This window comes from Sitodiplosis mosellana, unplaced genomic scaffold (genome assembly GCF_009176505.1).
Source record: "Sitodiplosis mosellana isolate CC-2019 unplaced genomic scaffold, AAFC_SMos_1.0 Smas_scaffold_6165, whole genome shotgun sequence".
Lineage (NCBI taxonomy): Eukaryota > Metazoa > Arthropoda > Insecta > Diptera > Cecidomyiidae > Sitodiplosis > Sitodiplosis mosellana.
The window spans coordinates 2287689-2313332 of NW_022601406.1; the positions used below are offsets into that span (position 1 = coordinate 2287689).

General features: G+C 38.3%; 1 protein-coding gene across 16 annotated transcripts in view; it reads right to left on the reverse strand.

The window, feature by feature from the left end:
• LOC129574874 (homeobox protein prospero) overlaps window positions 1-25644 on the reverse strand; it is a 144314-nt gene that overhangs the window by 11829 nt on the left and 106841 nt on the right. For 3 of the 16 annotated variants that reach the window (XM_055457418.1, XM_055457417.1, XM_055457419.1), the window contains 7 exons: window positions 8091-8997; window positions 5772-7547; window positions 5199-5549; window positions 4988-5073; window positions 4596-4839; window positions 4327-4438; window positions 1815-2051 (listed from right to left, as the gene is read on the reverse strand). In XM_055457418.1, coding sequence (XP_055313393.1) covers window positions 1815-2051; window positions 4327-4438; window positions 4596-4839; window positions 4988-5073; window positions 5199-5549; window positions 5772-7547; window positions 8091-8754 — 3470 coding nt within the window. In that variant the 5' untranslated portion in view covers window positions 8755-8997. Of the gene's footprint in view, window positions 1-1814; window positions 2052-4326; window positions 4439-4595; window positions 4840-4987; window positions 5074-5186; window positions 7548-8090; window positions 8998-25644 lie in introns of all 16 variants that reach the window. The other 13 variants (XM_055457422.1, XM_055457421.1, XM_055457423.1 and 10 more) reach the window with 6 other exon arrangements.

Below are 25644 nucleotides of genomic sequence, written 5' to 3' on the forward strand. Positions count from 1 at the left end.
CTGTACGTTAGAATAGCTAAATGATAATATATGGAAAAAAAATACGTCGATCTTTTTTTTCGTTATTATTATTATTATTATTATTATTGTTGGACGACCATTTGCTTGCATGTTTGCGCTGCTCTTTTGGATATATATTCAAACAAGACATAGATAAGAAATAAGCACTTTGAAAATAGAATACAACGCGCGCGCGACACACAAAGACCAACAGAAAAAAAACAGCGCTCATTGCGCTCGATTGAAGTAATATTCGTGATGCATTCGTTATTTCGGATAATTTGGCGCACATATTGTAATGACTGAGCAGGCGAGCGAGCGAGTTATGCTTTCGTCAATCAAAAGATAATAAACTCTATTGGTGAGTTTTGTTTATTATAGAACAATATTACGGCCGAGAAATGAAGCCGAAGGATTGGAAAAAAAAGGCGCACATGTGGAAAAATCAAATTGAAGTGTTCGATATGAGGGCGTAATATCGTTGTGTCGTTGTTGTTGTTTCTCGATCGAATGAGAGACACGTAAGCGTTCACTTAAGCTCAATGTTATTGCATTCGTATTATTTCTTTAGTTCAATTAGTCCACATGTATGTCGCATAACGATAATCTTTTTGCAGATTTTTGTCATTGTTGTCGTCTCTTTGTTCATTTATTCGTAGTCGTTCTTGTTTTTTTTTCAAATTCACATTTGTGTATCCGTTTCATTGGAAAAGGCGTTCGGTACACAGATACATGACGCGACCGTTGTCGCTTGATTCGCTTGTGTTGTTGTTGTTGTTGTTGGTGGTGGCATTTTTTTCACGAAAATAATTAAATACGATAAAAACCATTCCATATACACACACCGACATAAGTGTATTTACGGCTTTGGCCGCATTGAAATGGGTGTAAATAATATTTTTTGAGAGAGATAATTATATGGCCAATCTAAATTATTATAATCGTTGTGTTCAATTTTTCCTCGCGACTGTCATAAAGTTGCCTTTATGTCTTTTATTTCTTTTAATAGACTACAATGATTTTTTTCTCTCTGTTCATAGTCGGCTGTGTTTTCTGTTTGTGTTTTAGAATAGCCCGAATAGAGAGAGAGAGAGGGGGGGGAAAAAAATCACCTACTAACTCATTGCATGCCCATTTCCTGTGCTTAATTTTCAATGCATGCAACGGTTTTTATTCGCGTCATTTGACCATTTTCTTCTATCATTAAAACCGAAGTTAGATTCGTTTTTCTTTTTTCTCTAATCCAATTTTGCCCTTATCTTTGTCGTCGTCGACGACGTCGGTATGTGTGTTTTTTTTTCATGCCAAAGCAATCACAGAAACACCGCATTTCGGAAGTGAAGGTGAATTTATGCCGACAACGACGACGACGACGACACATATTCAATTTCTGATTGAACTAGTCGCGTTCTCCGTTTTTTTTTTCATTGCTTTCTATTCTCTTGTCTTTTCATTATTCCACCAAAGGGTGTCACATGAAGATATCAAAATAATAATTATGATAATTGATGTGCATTCGAAAGTTTCCAATCGTTGTTTTTTTTTTCTCGGTGTTGTCGCTTGAGATTTGAGCTGGTTTATGGTGGATTAATCTGATTTTCTTCAATAATTGTTTCGGATGACATTTTTCTACTCTATTATAAACATTATAATATGATTTTCGAACGTTTCGATTTGATACTCTTATCAATATTTAATAACGGTCTGATTCCCTTGATTAATGTTTGAAAAATCGAATAAAAAAAACGCCTACCTCTCTTACATACTAGTCTAAAGGCAGAAATGTGAATTGATGTGTGTGTTGTGGTACTTACCGAAAATTTGAAAACCATTTGACCAGCTGGGCCGTATTGTTTTTGTTGAATTTGATGTCTGGGAAGTACATTTTGAGCACGGCCGAACTGGGATATCGCACCCAGAAGAACATCAGTTTCGCTTTACGCAGATGCATCGGAGTCAATGTTGACGAGTTCACGGAAGTCAAGGAAAGCATTTGTTGTTTTCTAATAAATTGTTTGATTTTTTTGGGTTTGTCATTTTTATCTCTTTTTCTATAAGGTGATTTTGTTTATTGTTTTTATTTTGGTGTTTGTTTTTTATTTGGTTTTTTTTCAGTTTTTTTTCGGTTATTTTTTTTTTTACGTTCACGCACACGCACAATTGAAATTTGTTTTGCACGAAATTTTATTTTTGATCGTGTTCGCGATTGAGTTTTAGACACACACAAATATGAGTGAGTAGCGAAACACACGCACACATAAACAGTCAGAGCGCAGTTCATGGTCAGTTAGCCAAAAATAGAATAAATAATGTTTCATTTTAACAAATTTGAATTGTGCGACAATATTGTTTTTTTTTTAAATGGCAAAACAAAAGGGATGGAACCGAAAATGGAATGGAATGGAAATGAAATGTGTGTTTTGTGTCTTAGGAAGGATTTTCTTTTTGGTTATTGGTTCGTTTGCTGCAAAAGTAGCAAAGATTTAAATTGGTATAAGCCAATTTTGATGTCGCAGCGCATTAAGACGATTAAATGTAAACTTCTCAGCTGAATCGTATGAATTTCCGTCGACAGGCAACGAAAAAGAGGTTTTTGATTTCCACGTAGAAAATCCGAATTGCATCAGTTACACATAGATATGTATGGCATACGTGTATCGAGACTTTAACGTTCATTTGGCTTCAATTTCTTGCTTTTTATATATTCTCTGTGATTTTATCCATCTGGATTTATCGAAATCGCTTGGTTGTTTTGCCCTTTTCGCTTTGCTCATTTTTGTCTCTCTTTTTCGCTTTCTCTCTCTCTCTCTATCTCTCTCTCTCTCTCTATCTCTCCCCCCACTTTTGTGTTCAAAGGCACAGCGAAAAAAAAGAACAACAACAACTTGATTTGCACATCTCTTATACGATTGCGTTTTATCGACACTTGAGTATTGGTGTGATACGTACTACTGCCGAGCAGCGACTTAATTAGTTCATAGGAAGTTGTGGTTGTAATGCATATTGCACAAGTACAACATTTACAGAAAAAAAAGCAACACCAGCAGCAGCAGCAACACGAAAAAATACCCAAAAGAATCTATACAAGTGATTCAAAAGGAATTGTAATGGAAATGGGAATATTGTACATCGGTTGGTAACTGATATTAAATGGGCTTTGATTCGAATGATATGCTCTATATGCTAACTCTTCGTCTCGCTCGCTCTCTGCCTTCTTTGATATCGATTTGGATTTTCAATTTCGAAATAATCGCTATTTGTGTATTTTGCACTCAATGCTGCAATATTATCAATTTATTAGTTCGGCTTGTGTGCTTGCTTCGACTCACTCGGTTATTTTTTGTTCTACCTTGCTCGTTAATAATTCAATTTCGAGTGAATATTGCTTCAGTGTTGTTTTGCTTTTACTTTTTACCTTTGCATATGATTAAATAGCCAATTTATGAGAGAGATAGAGAGTGGCGGGCCCGTTTTTCGATAAGGAAATGTTATATGATCGAAGGGAACCTTAGCGAATTTCTCTTTAACAAAGCACTCATTTAGCGTTCGGTATCGGTGTGTATTTTTGGAATTTGATTGAAAAAGAGATGGATAATCATGAGCATTATTGCATTGAATCTGTTGAGTAGCCGCGTGCGAGCGAGCAAGCGAACGAATGAAACGAACGAGTGCACGGATCGATACACACAAGGCAGTGTGCATTACATTCGACTTTAATAGATAACAATTAAGACAAAAACTGTCGATTTTCAGAAACAGTAGCAATTGGCAAACCGATCCGAGAACGCGAAAACAAATAGAATTAATAATAAAAAACATGATGTGTTATTTAGCATTGGCTGGCAGGTTTATATTACATCAAATTGGAGCAAATGAAAAATGCAGCTCGATTTGAATCGAGAACGAAATTGTGCATTTCTTTTCTCTAGCCAAATGAACACTGGCAGCCGCACACCACAAGTCCTTTTCGTTTGTTTGATAACATGGTCTTACAATATGTTTTCCATTATGTATCACATTTGCGCTATTTTGGCGACATTGTCTGTTTTGGATTTGCGGGTTTGTACGTATTTGGTGTATGAATGTGGGTGTGTGTGTGTGTGTGTGTGTGTGAGTTTGTGATGGGATCAAAAACAAAGAGACAAGACAAAAGAGGTGAAAGATGTTAAGAGTACAAACAAAACTGCGAATCAAAGTGCATTGCATTTTAGGCGTCAATCGAGTGGTTGTTGTTTTTTTTTGTATGTGTCGGATTGTGCCTTTGATTTTAAAGCAGATAATGTAAGTATCTAAAAAACATCTTTCGCATTCTTGTTCAGGTATTACCTGTCATTTGAAAAGGATATAGTAGGTTGAAGTCCATCAAAACTGATGTCAGCTGAATTACAATCCGAGTTCCGGTCATTATTATCCATAGCTGCTCGAATATGAGCATAATCTGAAACGAAAGAGAAAGCGAATCGTTTGTACAATGAGTAAAAACAATACGAATTTGAAAATGTTTTAATGAGATTTCAGATGAGATTGCATTACTCAGAAGGAATTTCTTGGTAAAGAGTAATAATATGGAATGATTGTGTTTGATTTGTGCTAACCTTGTGGTGGTGGTACTAGTAAAGCTGGATGCAACATCGTTGGTGGATGAGGTAGTGGCGGCGAATCACGTGGATCCATCATACCAGCAAAACCGGGTGGGCTGGCTGGCATTTTGAGATGATGGACTTGAGCCTGTTGCGGTGCATGTGGCCCGTTATGATGATTGAAGAATGGACTGTACGGCGAGAACACTTGTGATTCGTGTAATGATGGATTTGGTATTGCAACAGAGGTTGATAACGCCTGCCGAATGCACAAGAAAAACAGAGAGAGAGAGAGAGAGAGAGAGAGAGAAAAAAAACCCAAATCAAATGGCCATTAAAATCAGACATACAATGTGATGTGACACTGGCACACGGAAATGTGTTGATTCGCTAATTGATATACGTACTTGTAGCATTGATGATGGAGGTGGTCCATGATATGATGATCGCGGTGATGGGCTTTCTGATGGCGTCGTCGTCGATGTATTCATCACTGCACATGTGAATTGCGAATGATTGTCGAAAAATGTTTTAGTAAATTGCAATTCGCCGGCGAACGCCAGAGAAAAGGGAAGAGCAAAAATGAAGTAAGTGAGTAAAACGTACATATGAATTTACCTGATGCAATCGATCCCTTGCCGTTCGTGCTGTTGTTGTTATTGTTGTTGTTCATGTTTGCGTTTGTGTTCGATTCGATTTGTTGTTGATTTGCCGCGGGTCCAATGCCATCCTGTGCAAGGATTCGGCTAACGGTGCGTGGTGTGATTCGTGTGTCAGTGACCTTGTGTCGCTTCTTTTTCGGTTGTACTACCAAACTAAGGGCTTCGTTTTGCTCTGGATTTGTATCACGTGATTCCGGCATACAGAATTGATTCACTTGACCGCCAAGCACATTCATTGAATTGTAGAGTGCGGCGGCCGCTACCGGATTTATCACTTGCGGTGGCTTTGGCGTTTGAAACATAGCCGCTGTTGGGGTTTGATGGACATGAACAGGAGGTAAATTTATTGCATTTAGATTGTTTGTATTGTTAGTGCTACTGTCACTCAATGTTGGTCCTGGCCCATTCATATTCATCGTAGGCATGGTCATCGTGTGCGTTGTGAACGCGTTGCCATTTAAACGTGGACCGTTTAATTGTGTGTGCATTAAACTACTTGGATTTGAATTAGTCAAAATGTGCGCGTTACCTGTTTGTACGTTGGACGATCGATCAGCGACTTTCGTGCGAGGCGATTTACGATCAAGTAGTTGTGTTGCCATCATAAGATCCTTGTTTAGTTGTTCGGCCGCGGCAGCGGCTGCTTCCGATTGTTTATTTAGAAACCGTCTTTGGTGCACGAACCTTGTAACAATCGAATCAACTAAATTCGATAGTGATGCCGTGATCTCGCTTTTCAGCACATCGGCCAAACCTTCCAAATCGGTGCCGGACACCGGTCCCACCGAACTGGAGTTCGATCGTCCGATATTCAGACGCTCGCTCAAATCCGATGTGCTCATTTTCGTGATGAGAGACAATGAATTTTGCTGTTGTTGCGCCTGCATTGCGACCTGTGACGGTTGCCCATGTGCATTTGACGATTGCTCTTGTGTTCGTTGCGATTGTGAACACTCCTTTTGCTGGGGCGAATGTGTTTGGCTTTGATTTGAATTTTGCATGGGACGCTCACGTTCCTGTTGCTGCATCTGTGCCTGTTTCAGTTGTGACGACGAATGGCCGGCTGTTTGATTTGAATTCTGTTGCTGTTGACGTTCACGTTCCAGTTGTTGCGCCACACTGTCACGTTGCTGTGACTGTTGCTTTTGCTGTTCGGCGGATTCTTTGCTGTTGCGCACCTCTTGTTCGAGGAAAAATTTCGGATTCATCGCACCAAAGTACATGGCCGCCTGGTTCAATGCATTCTGCTGTTGCTGTTGATTGTGCTGCATTTGCTGGAGTGCGTGCTCATGCGAATTGTGGGTCATGTTAATGTGCTGCAGCAGCGGATGTGTCCCATTAAAGTTTGGTGCCAATTGAGCGGGATTGTGCAGTTTTGATGAAATCATTTTGCCCATCACTTGCGACAGCATCATATTCGATGCGTTCGACACTTTGGAATTTAACGATAAATCTTTCATCGGTGATATGGTCGGCGACGAAGACACCGAATGACGCTGGATTGGTTGTTTCTCCGGTGTTTCCTTCTTATTTTCAATTGGCTCAAATGTATCGCTATTGCCGTCATCAATCTCTTGCGATAACTCGGGCACCTCTGAATGTTCATTCACAATCGTACACAATTGCACATACTTTTGTTGCATTTCGGCCAATTTCTCTTGCAATGACCGCAATTCCGATTCCAGTGCACTCTTTTCGACGCGTTTCTGTTGCACGGGCGGCTGTTCGTCATCCTCATCATCGTCACCATCACCGAACATCAATCCCTGTAGCCCTAAATTGAAATTCAAACCCGAATAACGTTCGGCATCGTGCTGCTGTGGCTGGTACAATTTTCGCTTTTTACATCCATTCACCTGGGGATGTTGTTGCGATGGAAGTATCGGACTGGATCGCATTGTATTCACAATATTTTCGACACGAGCACGTTTCATATCCATTGCAACCGGTTCATTTTTTAGGCTCTGCGGAATTGGCGACACATTATTTTTATCCAAATGCATTTCAATGTCCATATCATCTTTGGAACCGATCATATCGGAACCGGGCGATGATGGCATCGAATTCTCCGAATCGGAACGCGAATTCAAACAGATCATTTCTTCATCAATCATATTGTCGTTGAGTGCTTTATTTAAATCGCCAGAAATAGCGTTGTCTTGTCGATTATCCGACATATCTTCACCATTGTCCATATGCCGTGACACATCATCATTCATTTGATTCGACATTGAGTTCACTCTATTGTTAACATTTATTTCACTAGTATCGTTCGCATCACTTCCACCATTTCCTAATGTTTCACCTAGAAAAAAATGCACAAAGAACAAAACCAATTTGTTTTAAAAAATTTCCGCTCGGTTTTTCTTCTCATCCACAAATCGTTCACAATCGATCGTGCACAGCAAAATGTGTATGGAAATTTGAATATATTTTTTGTTTGTTTGTGCGATGTAAAGAAAACGAAACACTTCAATTGATCGTACGGGCATTTGTAGCCTCCATAAATTTCAACTGTTTTAAAAAGAGCGAAAAAAAATTATGGATCGTACTAATAACCGTCGATTAATTTCGCACATCTTCGTCACAAAAACACACAAAAAACCACAAAAAACCAGAAAATACACACTTTGTTGTGCAAACGACACTGTGATCAATTCGATTTTAATTTGATACAAATTCAACTAATTTTTTCAACAGCCAATCAATTTTAGCGCAATTTTCAAATTTTTATTCTTTTTTTTTTCAAAATTATCATTTTTTTCATCTTTTCAAATTGAACTCGATTTTTTTTTTGCAAAAAAATTTTGGGTTTGTTATTTCTTTTTTGTTGTTTGTTTTTACTCACTTTTGATATTCACTTCTTGTTTCACAATATTGTTGTTACTGTTCGTGTTGTTATTTTTGCTTATGCTATTATTGTTGTCCGGCGATGCCCGTTCGATCGAATTATTCATGCTGGCCGCCGATGCAGCAGCGGCCGCTCTTAATTCATGATCGTGTAATGCCATTAGTTCCTTTTTTCCTTGCAAAATATTTCGTAACATATGCAATTTTTCCAAGTCATTTGCTTGTACGGTTGTATCATCCAAATCGACACCACCGCTACTTTGTCGCCGAATAATTGGTGATGTTGTTTCAAAACCGTGTTTGCTACCATCCGAATTTGATGCGCCTTCCATCGGTGAGAGCATCATATTTGTTTCAGGACCACCAGCATCTTGGGCTTGTTTGACTTGTCTTGCTAATAATTCGTTTAACATTTTTGACGTTGACGTTCCGTAACCGCTTGAATTAAATAAACCGAAATTGTGTTGTTGTTGATTTTGGCTATAAATAGCCCCGTACAGACCGCCGCTCATGAGTGAAGGTCTTGAACTAAAATTCGGAATCGATGAATAACTATTTCTTGGTTCACCCGCGTCTACACGCTGTCTGGCTCGTTTTGCTTTCTTTAGTAACTTATCTCCGTACAAACCGAAACTGTCTGCGTCCTCCTCTGATGACATCATAAGAATCACCAGACTTTGTTTGTGTTAAGCCCATTAAAGTGGGAGAATTTTTTTTCGTGTTTCGTGCTTTTTTTCCCTATACTGATTTTCCCAGAAAGTACAAGACGATATACGAAAAAAAAAGTAGTGTGTATTTTTAAATCGTTGTCGTTACATGCGAATGTGCCTTCTCTTCTCGACTGCTAACGAATCATTCCCCACTCTTAAGCAATATTTCTATGATTCCCCTTCCATAGCATCGACCTATAAAATGTAGCACCAACAGCACCAACAGCAGCAGCGGGCAGGAGGAAGAAAGAAATAGAGAGAGAGAGAAGGGACAAAAAAACGAACAGTATGAGAAACAAGAAAATCGAATAGAAACAATGCTTAATACAACTACATCTACGCACACACACGCGCGCGGCGCGGAAACGCTTCGCGTATTCGTAATACACAGAGAAAAAAACCGGGGCATATGTACGCCGTGTGCATACCCACAGTTGCACACACATATATTCATCCATACATATATACACATTCTCTTTACATTCATTTTCGTTCGTCGTTTCGTAACTTTCGGTAGAAGTTTTTCGTGTTGGGTTTCGCTTGCTGCACTCGTGTGCTTCGTTCACTTTTCTTTCGTTGCGATCGGCAAGCTGGAGAAGTGGCAGCAAAGGAGTTCGGAACATACGAATAAAAACTAAACATCGTGCACATTCGTTCCTTCTCTGCTCTCCTTCTCACCATTCTTTCTCTCACTCTCATCCTCATCATCACACACAAACACACATACGATCGGTATGTTCGCGGTACTAACGATGCATTTGCAATTGTATGTGTACTAGAAACATTTTTTTCCCGTTTCAGAATTGCTTTTCGTGTGTTCCTCTTAGAATAACAGCAATAGATCAACGTATTTTTCATTTCGAATTTCTACAATTTCAATTCGTAAAATGCAATCTGGTTGGTGATTTCGAAATGTTATCCAAATCGAAATGAAATTGATTTCTTCAGCGTTTATCTTTAATTTTTTTTTTCTTCTAGTTCTTCTCCTTATGCCTCTTCTTTATTTGCAACTCGTCATATGGCATTCGAATTAAATACATCTTGAAAGTGTAAACAATATTCCGATGCCGCGCACAACGACCGTTATTTCAAACAAAACAAAAAAAGAAATATAAAAAACAACTCGAATCGTACGCAAGCAATTCGTGCCATACCATTAAGCAATTTAAATGATTACCTCAAGAAAGAAAGAACCTTAAGAAATCGTTCATAAGACGTTTGCCGTCTTTGTCATATGCAACATAAACAATAGGTAACAAAAGTCATCGACACACACTCACAATAAAGGAAACCTTAAGGTTTTCGATCGTTCCATCTGTTTGCGCGCGTACAGCTGTTCAAAGACATCGCCGTAGTAAACAAGAAGTGAAAAGGACGCATACACATGAATTGAAAGGAATCGAAGAAGAAATAGACTTAGGTCTTGGGTGCATAGCGCACACGGCTATATGTTTAAAATGAAATATTCTCATATTTATTTCATCGTTTTTTTTTCTCTTCTATATTTCATTTTGAAATAAAAATTATACGTATGCGAATGTGTATGGTATTTAAAATCGTGAAAGGGACATGCTGCGTGTGCGATTGAATGAAATGATCTCGGAACAGCGGTGGATATATAGGAAATGTGTATAAAGCGAGAAAAAAAATGGAAAAATAATAGCATATTTGCTGAATATGAGCTCTTGCTGTCGCTTACTCGTGCGCGCGCGCGCTCACACGAAGAAAAAGCATGTGGGCTATGGTTCTTTGAGTTGCTTTTTTTTTCGTTTCGATTCTCTGGTCTTCTTATCGAATTTACTTTATCTTTAACTCGCAACACTTTAATATGTTGTAAACTTGCGGTAGGTGCGTGAATGAAAGACGAACGAGTAATAGAATTGGAAGAAAGAAAGAAAACGACGCATAATAGTTTCAACGGAAATTTCTCTCTCTCTCTCTCTCTCTCTCTCTGTCTGTCTCTCTCTCGCTCGCTGATTCTCAAGTGAGTGTGTATCACGCATTTGTGTCGATCATTCAACCGGTAGTGCACGTTATGGGCCGCTGATTACTCCTTCTTCACAAACAAAAGAAAATATACGTTACAACCTAAGGAAGCGTGGAATATACACGTATGCATGTACCATATAGTTTTTTGTTGTTGTCATTAGTTCCTAATCAATGGAACAGTATTTCACATGTCGTTGAAAGAATTTAAAGGGACACACAATTGATTCGACGACTATTATCGTGTGTTCACATCTCTTAGCATAACCACTAGCTAATTATGTACATTGGGCGCTGTTGTATGCGTATGTGTATAAATTTCGATAGTTCCGCATTTAACCAGGTGGAAAGAGGTTTTTCTTTAAGAAATTCACTGAATTGAATCCGAATGCACTTTGGCGGAATATATGTGTAACGATTTTCTTGCGTGGTCAAATTTAGACACACAAAATCGATAGACATGCAAATGCAATGGTTGTGTTGATTGTGGCACCCACCGCATTTTATACACATTGTGTCGCCATGCACATGTCTCGCACAGCAGCGAACACATCTTCCATATATCTAAACACGAAAAGCAACCGAGAATAATGTTGGCTAGTTTTTGTCTTCACCGAGAGACAAACATATAGTTATTTTGATGCGGCCTAATGAATAAATCCTTTTGAAGAGTGTCCGTTCCGATGAACTACAAGAAATTCAATTTTCGAAAGATCTTCCGCTTGACCGAAACTTTCACTTCTCAACACCAACCGATTCACTCTTCATCGTTCACCATTGAGACTCACTGACTCTGTGTGTATGTCTTTCTCTCTCTCTCTCTCCCTGTGTGTGTGTATGTCGCTCGTCCCTCTGTGCGTGCAGTGATTTTTATGGAGTTGGTTTTGTGAATTTATAAATAAGCTGCCATTTATTTATAAACAACGCTTTAAGCAGTGGCTCAAGAGGTAAAATGCGATAAAACGTTCCATTTTATCACTTCAGGTTCATTACTTTTTCACACTTAAAAGAGTTACCGCTAGACCGTCTAATCTTTGCTTGGCCTTCTTACATATTAGAACACACACTGCATCATATTTATATATCACTTCATTCTCGTTTGATGTTCTGACCATAAAACGAACGTAGACAGAAAAACAAGAGTAGCAACAACACATTGGGGGCGTTTTTGCACACACATGTCAATTTCAAGGAATATCCAAATGAAACTTAATCAGATCAACATCGTTTAAGCCATGGACAAATCTGAATTTAATTATTCTGACGACACCAATAATCGATTGACCTCAATTTATCCAAGTGTGTGTGTGTGTGTGTGTCGCACGTGTGAGTGAGTGAATTTCTGAGTGAGAAGAAAAGATGCAGCAGCACTTTGCTAATGAAAACACAAGGGATTGATTTCACATTGTAAACGTCACTTTCACCTCTTTATTGACATTCTACTGGCCAAACACATCGGCACACATTTTGAAACACAATCGACGGATGTAGTGCAAAAGTGATGGAACGCATGAGAGAGAGAGAGAGAGAGAGAGAGAGAGAGAGAGAGAAATCGGGAGGAAAAGAAAGTGTTTCGTTTAATTAACCTGAATAAGAAAACGGCAAAGATTCGATAAAAGCAATTTTAAGTTCAAATCGACAACACGGCCTTAATTGATTAGTGGCATTTTGAAATCCCTTTCGGTTTCACCGAATTATGAACAATGAATATGTAATCGTTTTGATGCGACCGACTGGACAATGACATCCTTTTGTGTATGTGTATGCGAGAGACGGAGTGAGCGAGCGAGCGACTGTGTAAACACTAATAGTTTAATGGCGATTCTTAGAAATATTATGAATTAATCTTGTGTGTTGTATTTTGGAAAATTACTTGAAACATTGGTCATCCACATGTCAACCAGAATACACATATTGATCGAGTGTGTTTGTGTGTTTTCAAGTCGATTAAGACCAAGAACTCAAACCGCGCGTGTGTGTGTGTGTGTGTGTGTGTGTGTGTGTATCCGATATGCGATGTTTTGTTGGACAATCCAAAATATAGGTCTTCAGTTGAGGACATAAGAATGGGACGCATACACACACCGGTCGCTTCATACGTCACACACTCTGTCTTTGTTCATTAAATATGCATAAATTATCCAATAGAGAATTCGATTATGGCTTTAGACAATATATACTTTGAGATTGGTGTGTATGGTGCGTGCGAGCGAGCCAGTGTCCACTCGCACACCAGTCATTAGTCTCACACAACGCTTGGTGCCACTGCTACATTTCAAATTAAATTGACAAATCAGAAAGATAAAATTCTCAACATAATGCACCCATTATGTCCATCATCTCAACTGTCAAAATCACCTTAAATAACATAATTACGGGTGAAATTAAATAGTGCTTCAGGCCAAAATGGTAACAACAATTGAATGGTATACGGCAACAACAATGACGACGACTCGACGACGATGAAGGAGTCATTGGCTGCTTAAGAATGGATCGAAGCAGTTTGTTTGCTGAATGAAAATCAAGAATTTAATCAATTGATTCGAAAGCGAGTGAGCGAACGCTGTCGGCCTCATTTGACCATAATCATTTATAATATGTGATTGATAGCCAAACGGATTAAATTGCTTGTTAATTCATAATTGGTATTTGATAATTTGATTATAAACTCAAGACATAGTTCTAATTTATTGCATGATCAAGATAGATAGTTCAATCCTTATTGCATTGCAATTTAGAGTATTTTGGGATTTAATTTAGAAGCCTTTAAATATGTTGATGTAACGAAATTCCCTCAGTTCCAGTGAATATCCCCCCACACACATTCAACAAAGTAGCAACAGCAACGACAACGCGAGCATATAGTTCGTTCGTTAATAACAAAACTCAACGGAAAACGGTTCAAAAAGGTATGCAATTGGAAGTGTTTCGGGTGCGCGCGATTGTTCGGATATGTGTTGCAATACGCGATAGAAGTAGAAAAAAAGCCGTTGTTGTGTGTACGAAACGAAACAAAAAATTACACAAAATAAAGCGTCGGTAAAAAAGGTAATCTAGAATATGGCACCAAACCGTTGTTTAGTTAGAGTGTGTTGACTCGGTTCGTTCGAAAACGAAAATTCCACTCTCATTTTGGTTCCATTGCATGGCTATGCACATATGCTACCTTCTCTCTGTTCGTCGGAATGCTTGCTAGTTGTTTTCGGTCGTTGTTGTTGTTTTTATTTTTTTTTTTCATTTCGTTTCTCATTTAATTGAATTTACGTAACCGCGAATGGTCAAGGGCAAACTAAATTGTAATGTTTTCTCAATGATCATTTTGTTCCCATATTGTTTTTTTCTCTCTGTAGTTCATTGGCAAAATTTGTCTCGAACAACAAGAAATAGTTGTTTTTTTTTTTTGGTTCAAAAACCGACTTTTCGATCATCGTATTTTGTCTATGACCATATCGCACCCTATCAACAAATGTGAACGATTTTTCTGTTCGGTCGCTTCGCTTCCATCACTTATCCAACTGACATATCTACGTAAATGCATACATTAGTAGTAGGGACATTCATTGGAATGAGAGAGAGAGAGAGAGAGAGAGAGAGAGAGAGAGAGAGAGAGAGAGGGAGAATGAATATGACATACGGTCAAGTAATTACATTCAGAAGAGGCAATAGCGCACTGCACATACGTATACAGACAGGAACAACTTAGAGCACAGAGAAATAAAAAAGCAAACGGCAGAGGGAAATACACAGAGAAATCAACAATAAAAATTGAACAGAAAGAAAAAATAAGACGAATGAACGAAAAAAAAGAGTGTTTACTGAACACAGAGCACAGTGAGTTGAGTGAACAACAACAAAATGCGACGCAACACACAGAGTGAGCGGGAGAAGGAAGAGAAAAAAAATAGTTAAGGGAACGGAACGAAATTGGTTATTTCCTTTTGTTTTTGAATATTGTGTGTATTGTCGTTTTTCATACCTATTTTTTTTTGTGGTTCAAAATATTTTTATTCAAATTATTGGCGGAGGGAGACGATTATGAATACGGTCCTTCCTTCAATCTAGCTGGAATTTTATGTTTTAGTCACTTTTCTTTCTGTTCCTTTACTCTTGATTCTTTTGCTGTGTTTGAATGGAAATAAAATTCGGTTTGCCGTACAATTCCAACCGTGTGTGTGTGTCTATTGAAATGTGTTAAAGTCAGGCGAAATGCCTTTTCTGTTGTTTTCACTGCCGCTGCAATGAAACAACAGTGTACACAATCAATGAGTTAATTATGAGAATGAGTTGCACACAGGTAGTTAAATTATGCATAGGCACCCACAATACACAAACACTTATATTGTAAATTGTCAATGGCATTTTTCTTTTTTTTCGAATTGACATGCACAGGCACACAAACATTTTCATATCACATCGAATATCAAACGAAGAATGTGAGTCTCTGCACTGAGTGAATTATGAACAAGATTCGATTCTACTTCAGATTGAAACATGGAAGATAAAATCGTATCAAAACGGATATGTGGCTGAGAAATTGGAAAACGTTGAGAAAATTATCGTGAGAGATAGATAGAGAGAGAGAGAGAGAGAAATATACAGAGAGAAGACGAGAAAATGCATAACATAATTTATCTCTCGCATGTGAAAGTTTTGCTATCAATGTCGGCCATATAGGATATATGCTCATATGTAGGATATGAGTTGAATTGGCAATTTCTCGATGCAAATTAAGCAAAGATCAAGAAAACCACTGTGAAACACTCACACACATTTTCTCTTTCTCTCGGGCACCACACGATAGACGTTCATTGAGAGCAGTATAAAATTAAACGCATGCCATATATATCGAAAAGTCGTGTTCCGTTTCTTATTGCTCATATCAACTTTCTTTAATGTTGTGGATGATGATTATCACATGAGAAGATGAGCTATTGTTCTGTGTTGCTGTGTCGTTTGTTTTGTTGTCGTTTTTCGCAAAAACGCACACAAAAGGATATATGCAAAAGAAGTTAAATGATATGAGCGTGTACAGGCATCGAATACACACACACACACCGACACCAGCCGAGCTGACTGAAATGCATGTGCATAGGAAATCGTCACGGCGGTTGAACGACTTCCTCGTTTACAGATTTCTTTTTCTTTTCGTTCTCGTTCTTCTGTTTCTCGCATTTTTGCACAATCTCTCTCGCTCGTTGTTGTGTTGATTAATTTGGTGTCATTTCTTATTAGTTTTATTCGTATATTTATTCATTTTTTTCTCTTCTCCATACACTGACTGCGATGGTGTTTCCTTTGTCTTGTTCTCGTCATCATCCCGGTTGATTTGCGTTTTCTGTCAAGACGGTTTTCTCTTGTAAAAACACACACTCGCTCAATACAGTTAGTCACACGAGTGAGATTTGAGATGGATATGACGAAGTCTTAAAATGACTCGTTTTTTTGTTGTTGTTGTTCCTCTTTCGCATTGTGCAACTCGGCAACACAACAAGAAAACGGCAACAAAGGAACTACGAAAAATGATACCGCAATGGCATAACATAATCAGTGTGTGACATTGCACGATATTGGAGCAGAGAGAGAGAGCGAGAGTATGAATCACACAATCGGATCAGGACTTATTAAGATGATTGTAATCATCTCTCGTACACCACATAGAATTGTCGTCATCGTCGTCGATTTGGTCGCTGTCGTATCTCTCATGTAAAATAATTTTGTATGCATTATTGTTGTTAATATTGTTATTAGTTTCGAACTAATAAACACAATAACTTTGAACCGAGCACGAGAGAGAGAGAGAGGAAGAAAAAAAGAACACAACACGAATTTAACCCTATTTGTCCGGAAGCACTTGTTAAGGAACAAAACTGTGGAGATTTTTGTTCGCTCTCTTTACGATACTCTCGCATACACAACGAGTGCGCGCACTTGTAAAACCGATTGCATCGTGTTCCTTTTTGACATAAAGTGCATTTCGGCCACCGGAATGTCTATCGATAACGATCTGGCTCACATCAGCCAGATCAGAGAGACTTGTGTATGCGCTGAGATTCGGTTCAATGGAAACTGGTTGACTGTCAACATGGATTTGCGTTTAGAAACAAGAAAATGAGCACCGATGCTGTTGTGGCTGCTACTCTTGGCTGCACTCTTTTTATTTCACATCTCTTTCTTCCAATCATGTTGGATGTGTGCATAGTGTGGATGTGTATAAGTGCTGCACAATCGCCCGGAAACGTAAAGTGAATCGTACATGCAATGTGATCCACTCACTTAATTAATACAACATGAAAACCAACTTCGATTCCGTTCATTTGCATTTGGTTGCCGAAGACGATTAATTTCAGAGCATTTATTCGATGCTTTTTTCGTGTGGTTTCATTTCATGCGTCTTTGATTTTAACCTCATCTCCGCTTTTGCTTTTTGTATCACTTTTGATTGAGATTTGCGCTTCGATGCTTCGGTGCACGGAAAAATGACCAAAGCAGCAATTGTCTGCAAAATAACCATTTTGTTCCAGTGAAAAATGCCAAATATCAAAAGAATGAAACCAATAATCTTTGGATTAAAGACAATTATTTGTGAAAAAAAAAATGTTAGGTCATAAACCACATCGGCTGTTTCTCTGATAATTGTGACAATTTGCAGTGCGACGATAACTTCCCAATATGAATTTGTATTATGTGAACGAAACGCATTCAATTTTTGCCCAAAGAAAATGCATTGAATGTGAACTATAAGTAGTACACGGTAGAGAGTATTGTGGTGCGGCCAGTGCATTTGTGCTTGTTGCTTACGCGACACGCAAACAACAACATACAGGATGTTAATAAATATTCATAAGTCGGAAAAAAGAGTCTAAAAATGCATACATGATCTATGGCTGATATGGACATTGGCTTGGCGATTGCTTGTTTGTGTCTCATAAGTGAACACAGCTCTGGCTGTGTGTGAACCACAGCACCGAGTTAAAGGGAAATTCTCGATTCAGTTCCGTAGATAGTTGTGACACATTTTGATCGGTAGCAATACGCGGCCTTTTTCTCAACCATATACCAAAAATTCACATGAGAGCGCGAGATGACGGCTCACTCGATTTGAGTGTGCATATCGTTTCTTCTAATGCATGGAGAGAAATACTGTGTGTGTGTGTGTGTGTGTGTGTGTTGTCACACTTCAATTGATAACAGTCAAGTAAAACTTAATTCCGTTTTCATTTGTCTTTTCCTTTTCCAATGTTTTCACACATATGATTATTTCGAAATATTGTTTTTAATTGGCGTGAACGAAAATGTACTTGTATCACTTGACTTATTTAGGCTGAGAAGTGTTGATTTTTTTTCTCTTTCGTTTCGTTGCTGAGAACAACGAAGTGTGAAAGTGATGAAAACACGACAGATTACTATTGCACCAAAAGAATTGACATTAATTAACTATTGAACTGAGAATGGTTGATCCAATTAATTCGCGGCGCTGAAAATTGTCGTATGAATATATTGATAGTGGTGTTAATGAGTTTGAATTCTATTCTGAAAACAAGTCGTCTTTTTTTTCGTTGTCGGTCCATTATTATTATTTTAATTAGTAATTTTCAGATTTTACGACAAAAAAAAGTGCTTTTCAATTAAAAAAAAAACACATGATTCACATAGGCACGACAGCGTATTAATAAGCGTTATAAAGTCACGTCTGCTAGTTTCGAAAAATACACAACAAGAAGCACGTTTAAATAAACGCGCGATTCAAACCAGTGAGAAGCACATGGAAAACTAAACTGGCACGCTAAGTGCAAAAACCTCCAGATGATTTAAGTGCTTTTGTGCAAAAAGTATCAAAACATCAAAGCTTCCTTACCACCTACAAAGCAGTTTGAATAACAACAACAGCAGTGGCTCTGCCATGCATTTCGATCGTCGCTCGATTTCTTCATTTTCTACATGAATCAATCGAAGTTCATTAATGATTCACATAAAAATGAACATCGGAATATGAAATTATGAGTGTGTGTATTCGTCTTCTCTCATGTGAGTAATGATAAAACGGAGCCGTTTAAAGTGCTTTCGAGACAGATAGAGAGAGAGAGAGAATTCGTGCATGAAAGTGCACACATAATGTACGTTTAAACATACACACATATTGGCACATTTAGTGTGACCGCCCTTAATTTATTCATGATGAAGTCCGTACATTTTTATTTGAAAACATGCTTTTAATAAATAATCGCGTTGCGTTGATCGTTTGTACGGTCGGGGTCGAACCGTGCCACGGGCATTAGAAGATAACATAGGGAAAAAAGCAGTCGCTGGGTGTATATGGTTTTAATGAGCGAATTGTCACTATGGCATTTCTTAACTTTACTGAAAATTGATTCGTATCTATCGGTTAAGGAAACAGGCGAACGGTCAACAAAGCGACGACAAAAAAAAATTATACGTTTAAAAGGTACATGACTAAAATCGAGGCCAAATGGAAAGGAGCAGAGGAATCAAACTTAGCAGCCGAACCGAACATATAGACATCCATTAATCGCATAAATTAGAAAGACAAACTTTCCACCAACTTACAATAGCTTCATTAAAATTTCACCACGCGTTCATAGCGAAACACCACAAACTTCTAAGTATAAGTCAATCTAAAACAGCTATAACATTAAAGTCACTTTGACTCAAAACGATTTTTCGTCGATTATCATTATTTTCTTTTCCTCTCTCGCACGTCTCCGTGTCATTTAATCACTGGGTAATTCAAGGGTATTTATCAAAGGCGTCATTTTTTTCAAGCGTTTTTTTTGAACGGGATCCAGCTGAAGACAGTGTTTCTTCTGGGAAAGCGAAAGCTACTGTTCTTTTTTTTTTCCTAGAACGGCCGTTATTAATTTGCAATTGACGACCAGTGGCGAAGACCACAGTGCAATGTTTGAAGACAACGGCAACATTCGAAGACAACGGCCACGTTCGAATATATCGATAAAATGAAGAAGAAAGAGCCGTGTATCATCCGTTAAGGTGTTGAAAACCGTATGTGTAACGGCCAATTTACCACCGTTTTTTTTGTCGTCTTTTGACTAGCATGTCTTTTCTTTATTTCATTTTCTAGTGAATGCGACGAAAATGACCGAAAGAAATACGTATCGATCTCAATTACAATTAATGATTAAATAATTTGAGCGAAGAAATGTATTTCAAATACACACACATGAAGGTATATTAGAAGCGAATCGGAGCGAAGAAATTTCTTCATTGAATATATATGCGTGTATCTCGTCAGCACCTTTCACTGCACGAATGCATTTGCATTGTGTTTATTCATCGGGTTTCCGGTGTCGAAAATGAATCATATACAAGAAATTGCCCCCCGAGAGAAAAAAAAAACCAACAACACAAAATAGAACAAGAACGAGAAAAATCGACAGACACCTTTTTGTCGATGAGAGAAGAATTGGGTTGATTTATTTGTTCCGATCACATATTATGTGATTGGTGGTGGTGGTGGCAGCTAGCGCGATCGTCTTTTCATCGTTTTGTTAATTAAATCGAAAGGTGTCGTCGACTCGATTCTTTTCTTTGTTTATTTGAACGAAAGTGCATTTGCTGCATTTTATTTGGGTGGCGTTGGTGGGTAATGGTTGTTTTCGTTGTTGTTGTTGATTATTTTTTATTCTGTCAAGAAAAAGGATGTACAGACAAAGCGATCATCAAGAATATTGAACTCAACAATGTAAACAATGTGAATAAAATTGCATTCGAGCCTAACAAATGTCTCCGCATCATTTTTTTCCCGCAACTTTCATACATCATTGCGCTGGTAAATTTACGTAAAATCTGTCACTTCAGCTTAGAGACGATTTGCTTTCTCATCATTTTCCGCTTTTGCCAAATATAACGAACGCTGATCCGAAGCGATGATGAATCGGATTTTTGTTGTTGTTGTAGAAGATGCTGTTTCGACGCGACGCCGCAGAGAGAGAGAGAGAAGAGTGCAAAAAAATCGGCTCTACTATAAAACAAAAGAAAAGATTTTTCATTGTGGTGCAGTGTGGAGGCTCTTGATAGGCATCGACTGTTCTCGTCTCAAACGTTGCACATTCTCTCCCTTTCGACAAACGAACGAAAAAAAAAACAAATCCACTCACTCACCACACCTCGCCAAACAGCATTCAAGACTTGCAAAGCAATTCAAATGCTTCTTCTCTTACATTTTTGCAGGCACATTTAATTCACTTTTCTCTAGCTCTCCATCTTCAACTCAACTCCCTTAAATGATATGATACGGGATTTTTTTTTCGTTCGTATTTGCGGTGCTGGTATATGATTATTATTACTTTTCATCGATTTTTATCCTTTTCTTCTTCGCTTGTCGAGCTGGCTGTGTATGTGTGTGAACTCAGAATTTTACAACTCTTTCTTATGTTTTTGTTTTTGTTGCTGTTGTTGTTCTCCTTGCGATTTTTTATGCGAATAAAACAAGGGAGTTTCTATGCATAATGAATATTGAAGTTTTTTTTTCTGCTGCTTTTTCCCGGCTCTCTTTGCATGCTGAAAATTGCGGCAAGAGCCGAAAATCCTTGAGAGAGAATCGTATGTTTGTTTGTAGAGAACGTTCTTTATATGTTGCGACGAGATTATTAGGACAATTTTGCAGTGTTTTCATCAGTTTCACTTTTCTTTTTGCACGAACAAAGACGGTGACGACGACGACGACAGGCTTTAATCTGTGTGTTCGGCGCAATGAAGGAGTGAGATTGCAAGCGAAGGAAGCGTATGTGCCTGTCCTTGATCTACGCGTTTTGCCGCTTATATGCAACACACATATCAATGTCAGCAAGTCATTTTGAGACGACGAAAAAACGCTTTTAAGCAGAACGTCTAATGTGAAACGTCCGAAATATGCTTCGCATGTTGGACTTTTTTTATGCACTGCATTTTGTATGTACTTTTTTTTGCGCATACTTTTCACGATTATTTTTTCGTGTTCGTTTTTACTGCTGCTGTTGGTTGGTGGTGTTGTAACCGTCTCGGTAGAAGAGCGAAGCAGGCATGAGTCTTGAAGTGACTCCGATTTGCGGGGAGGAGAGGAAGTATGGGTGAGTTTGAGACATGTTAACATGAAAGGGTGAAATGCATCATTATTTTTGTTTGTCTGCGATTTTCAGAAAAGAACTTTACCCAACGCTACATTCTTCTTTTTTTTCGCAAATGGTTTTTGGTCGGAGAAGAGGATGTTGATAATAATGATTTTCCTCATTCTTAAGCTTGTCACGCAATTCCACTTATTAATACCATATCTTGTGATATGATGACGTTCTGTGTGCACTTCACATACACCACTGCAAAATGCAATTGCCAAATTGTCGTGGACTCGAGTGTTTCATACACACAGTGAAACACCTCGAAATACACGTCTTTATGACACGTCGGCTGTGGCGACGGTGAATCATTGCAATTTTTTTGGGATTGAAACGAGTTTGATGTGGATGGAAATGGGATCGTATGGAGTTGATAACTGATGTTCAGTTTCCTTAAGAAAATGATCTCAATTAAGATCTTGTGATCATCATCTTCTCCAAATGGTTTTAAGCATAAAATTTTGATTTCGATTAGCATTTGATTTTAGATTGAGGATTGATTTCAGATCAAATTTGAATGTGTATTTGATTCACAATATTTCAGGACTGTGATGATTCATAATAATAAGTAAATGACGCAAAAGCATCAAAAAGGCTAAATGTTTTCAAAGTCAATCTCGAATTGGAGGCAATCAGTTGGAAATCGGTCATATGAACTCATTACAATCAATGAGTCATTCATATGAATAGAACTAAAACAATGAAACAAATAAACAGCTCATTTTGTTACACATTTTTCAAAATAATAAAATTATTCTCCACTTACGCGCACGCCGCTCGCACGACAAAGAGAGAGAAGGCAAATCCCGTTGCGAAGGGATTTTCCTATATTTAATTTACTTAAGTTTTTGTTCCATCTTCTGTTGCAATTTAAAAATGTTGTTTATTCCCTTCGTTTACTTCAAACAACGTGAGTGTATGTGTATCCATCCAACAGCACAGTAATAAGTCGTAGTTAAATCTGGTATGGATGAAGTGCGTTATGTATTTGTATCGGTATACACATACTATACCGTTGTGCGGGAGTACAAAGGCAGACGATCAAATCCGAAATCAGAAGAAAAAAAAATCGCACAAGCAAAAGATGCGAAAAAAAGCAGGTCTTTGTATGTAGATTGGTACATTTTGCCTATTATATGCATATTTGTATATATGCATTTTATACGTTGGCTGTGTGTGTACGCGCGCGCGCGCGTATAAAAATGCATAAGGGTAAAAAGGAGAGCGTGGAGCGGAAGAAAGAAAAAATGAAGAAGAAGAAGAATCGGCGAGCAGCACGAGACACACAGAGAACGTGCACGGCAACATCAAATCCATCCAGTCGTACTCCGTATAAAACAATTTTTTTTCGCGCACGAAAAGAGTATGAGCGAACGAGAGCTGGTGTTACTGGGTGCATTATTTTCCGCAACGTAAGACTGTATTGAATAAACCGTGCAGAAAAAGAACTTGTGATTTTTTAATTACTTGCCGTAGCAATGCATCTTTAGACGGTTTCCTTTTCCACAGTTTTTCTAAATGAATGAAATGGTTTATTTTTCCTTTTTCGTGCATCAGGGCATATTTTTTTTCGCTTTGCTGCTGCTGCTGCCGCTACCATTGCCAGTCACAAATGTATTTGTGCAAATGAGAACGAACGAGCAGTTTTGCCTTTTCTCTCTCTCTCTGTGTGTATTTATACGAGTCTTACTCGGAATCTTCAATATTTGCATTTCTCTGTTACAAACGCGGGGTTTCATACACACATACCACATGCTGTTTTCTTTCGCCAAAACGGAATCGCACTCAGGCGATATCATTTTACATGTTCCCGCATTTCACGTTTTTGAAGGAGTTTTATAAATGCTCGGAAATAAAAGGAAATTCAGATGCAACAAATTACATACAGTGAAAAGAAGAAGAAGGAGAAGAAGACGAAGAAGAAGAAGAAGAAGAAGAAGAAGAAGAAGGAGTAGAGGAAAAAAATTTAATCCATATTTTGCTGTTGTATAATTTGAAGGATTTTCTAAGCTTAGGTTCATTTCCAAAGACTCTATCGGTCAATTTGCATGAGTGAAAAACAAACTAAACGGGCGGATGTCGGATGGCTTTCCGCAATTTTTTGTTCTCTCTTACTTTTGATTTAATTCAGTCTATATACTTTTATCTGGAACTGATGGGAAAGAGAGCAAGAGAATGCGAAAGAGAGTTGGAGCAATGAAAAAACGGGCGAAGAAATGCATTTCTATGACCCGAACCTCTTGACGGTACGCTTTTTATCTCACTCGTCCATATCCACTTGTGCTTCTCTCTGTTTTATTCGCTCTCTCCTACGTTTTCTGTTGTAGGCAAAGAAAGAGTGAGAGAGAGAGAGAGAGAGAGAGAGAGAGAGAATATCTCTTGTCGTGCTTGAGGTAGAGCTTCGAATTGTGTAGATGTTTTTCTCTCAACATCATATTTATTATTCCTATTTTCATTTTGAATTTTCTAGTGCCCATTGGTTGTTGTTGTTGTTGTTGTTCTTTCTTCTTCATCATCTTGTTTTTTCTTGTTTAGGGCTCGTAATCAACTCGGTTACATTTTCATTTCGAATCGTTTATATAATATAAGTCTTGCTTAAATAAAATTCATCAACTTTGTTGTTGTTGTTGTGTAGCATGGAGAAGATGCATTTTCCACGCATTCTATTGCATTGCCTTGCATTTTGAATGCATTTGCACTAAGAATAGGAAAATAATGCTTCATTTTCGCAAGATTAACTACAAAGTCATGATCTGCTGCTGCTGCTGCTTCTGCTGCTACTGCTGCATGGAGTTGAATTTTATGCTCGGCTCTGTTTAGTTGCAGCAAATAAATACTTTGCACACAATGCTGCCACTGCCGTTGTTGCTGCTGTTACTGCTTTCTTAGGCATTTCAGTAAACAATCAGTTTTCATCTTAAATAAACAAAATGCAGCTACGATTTTGCATAACTTTTAATTTGTATGCGATGTGTGTGTGCATGTGCACACTGCACATGAAGTGAATTGTACATGGATTTGCGTAGATGTTTGTTATTAAATACAGAAAATGAGAAGCCAAAGCGGAAGGAGTGCCACTGCAAGCAAATAAACAAACATACGAAGTGCGCGCACAAGCGTACGCTTAACTCTTTCTCTTGATGCAACAACAGGAGAGAGAGAAAAACTCAAGGCAACGATCAAAATATGCACACTGACTGCCTACCCAGTGTGCCAATCTCTGAACTGAAGAAAGCAAAGCAGCAGCAGCGGAGAAAATGCAGAGAAAAAAAAAGAATCCGTGATGGTAACGACGAAACAGGAAAGACGAAGAGAATCCTGTTACGATGATATGCAAGTACATAAAAAACAATAAGCATTTACTAATACAGTTGCCTTTCACTGCGGTCGATTGTTTGTATCATTCGCATACAAAGGCTCTCGCTAACTCGCTCCTTTGCTCCTTCTCTCTGCCGTACTGCATTTCTCGGTACGCTCGTGCCCACATAAGAAGGAGCGCACACGCCACCGAATCTCTCGAGCAGCCAGCAGCCAGCACAGAAGTATGTATACTCGGAGTGTATGTTTGATAATGTGGCGTTTACGGACGATGTGTTTGTTGATGGAATCAATGGTTTATAAGACAAATACTGGAAAACAACCACCACCGCAAATATACAGAGACACGGAGAGTGGAAATATATAAAGAGAGAGAGAGAGAGAGAGAGAGAGAGAGAGAGAGAGAGAGAGA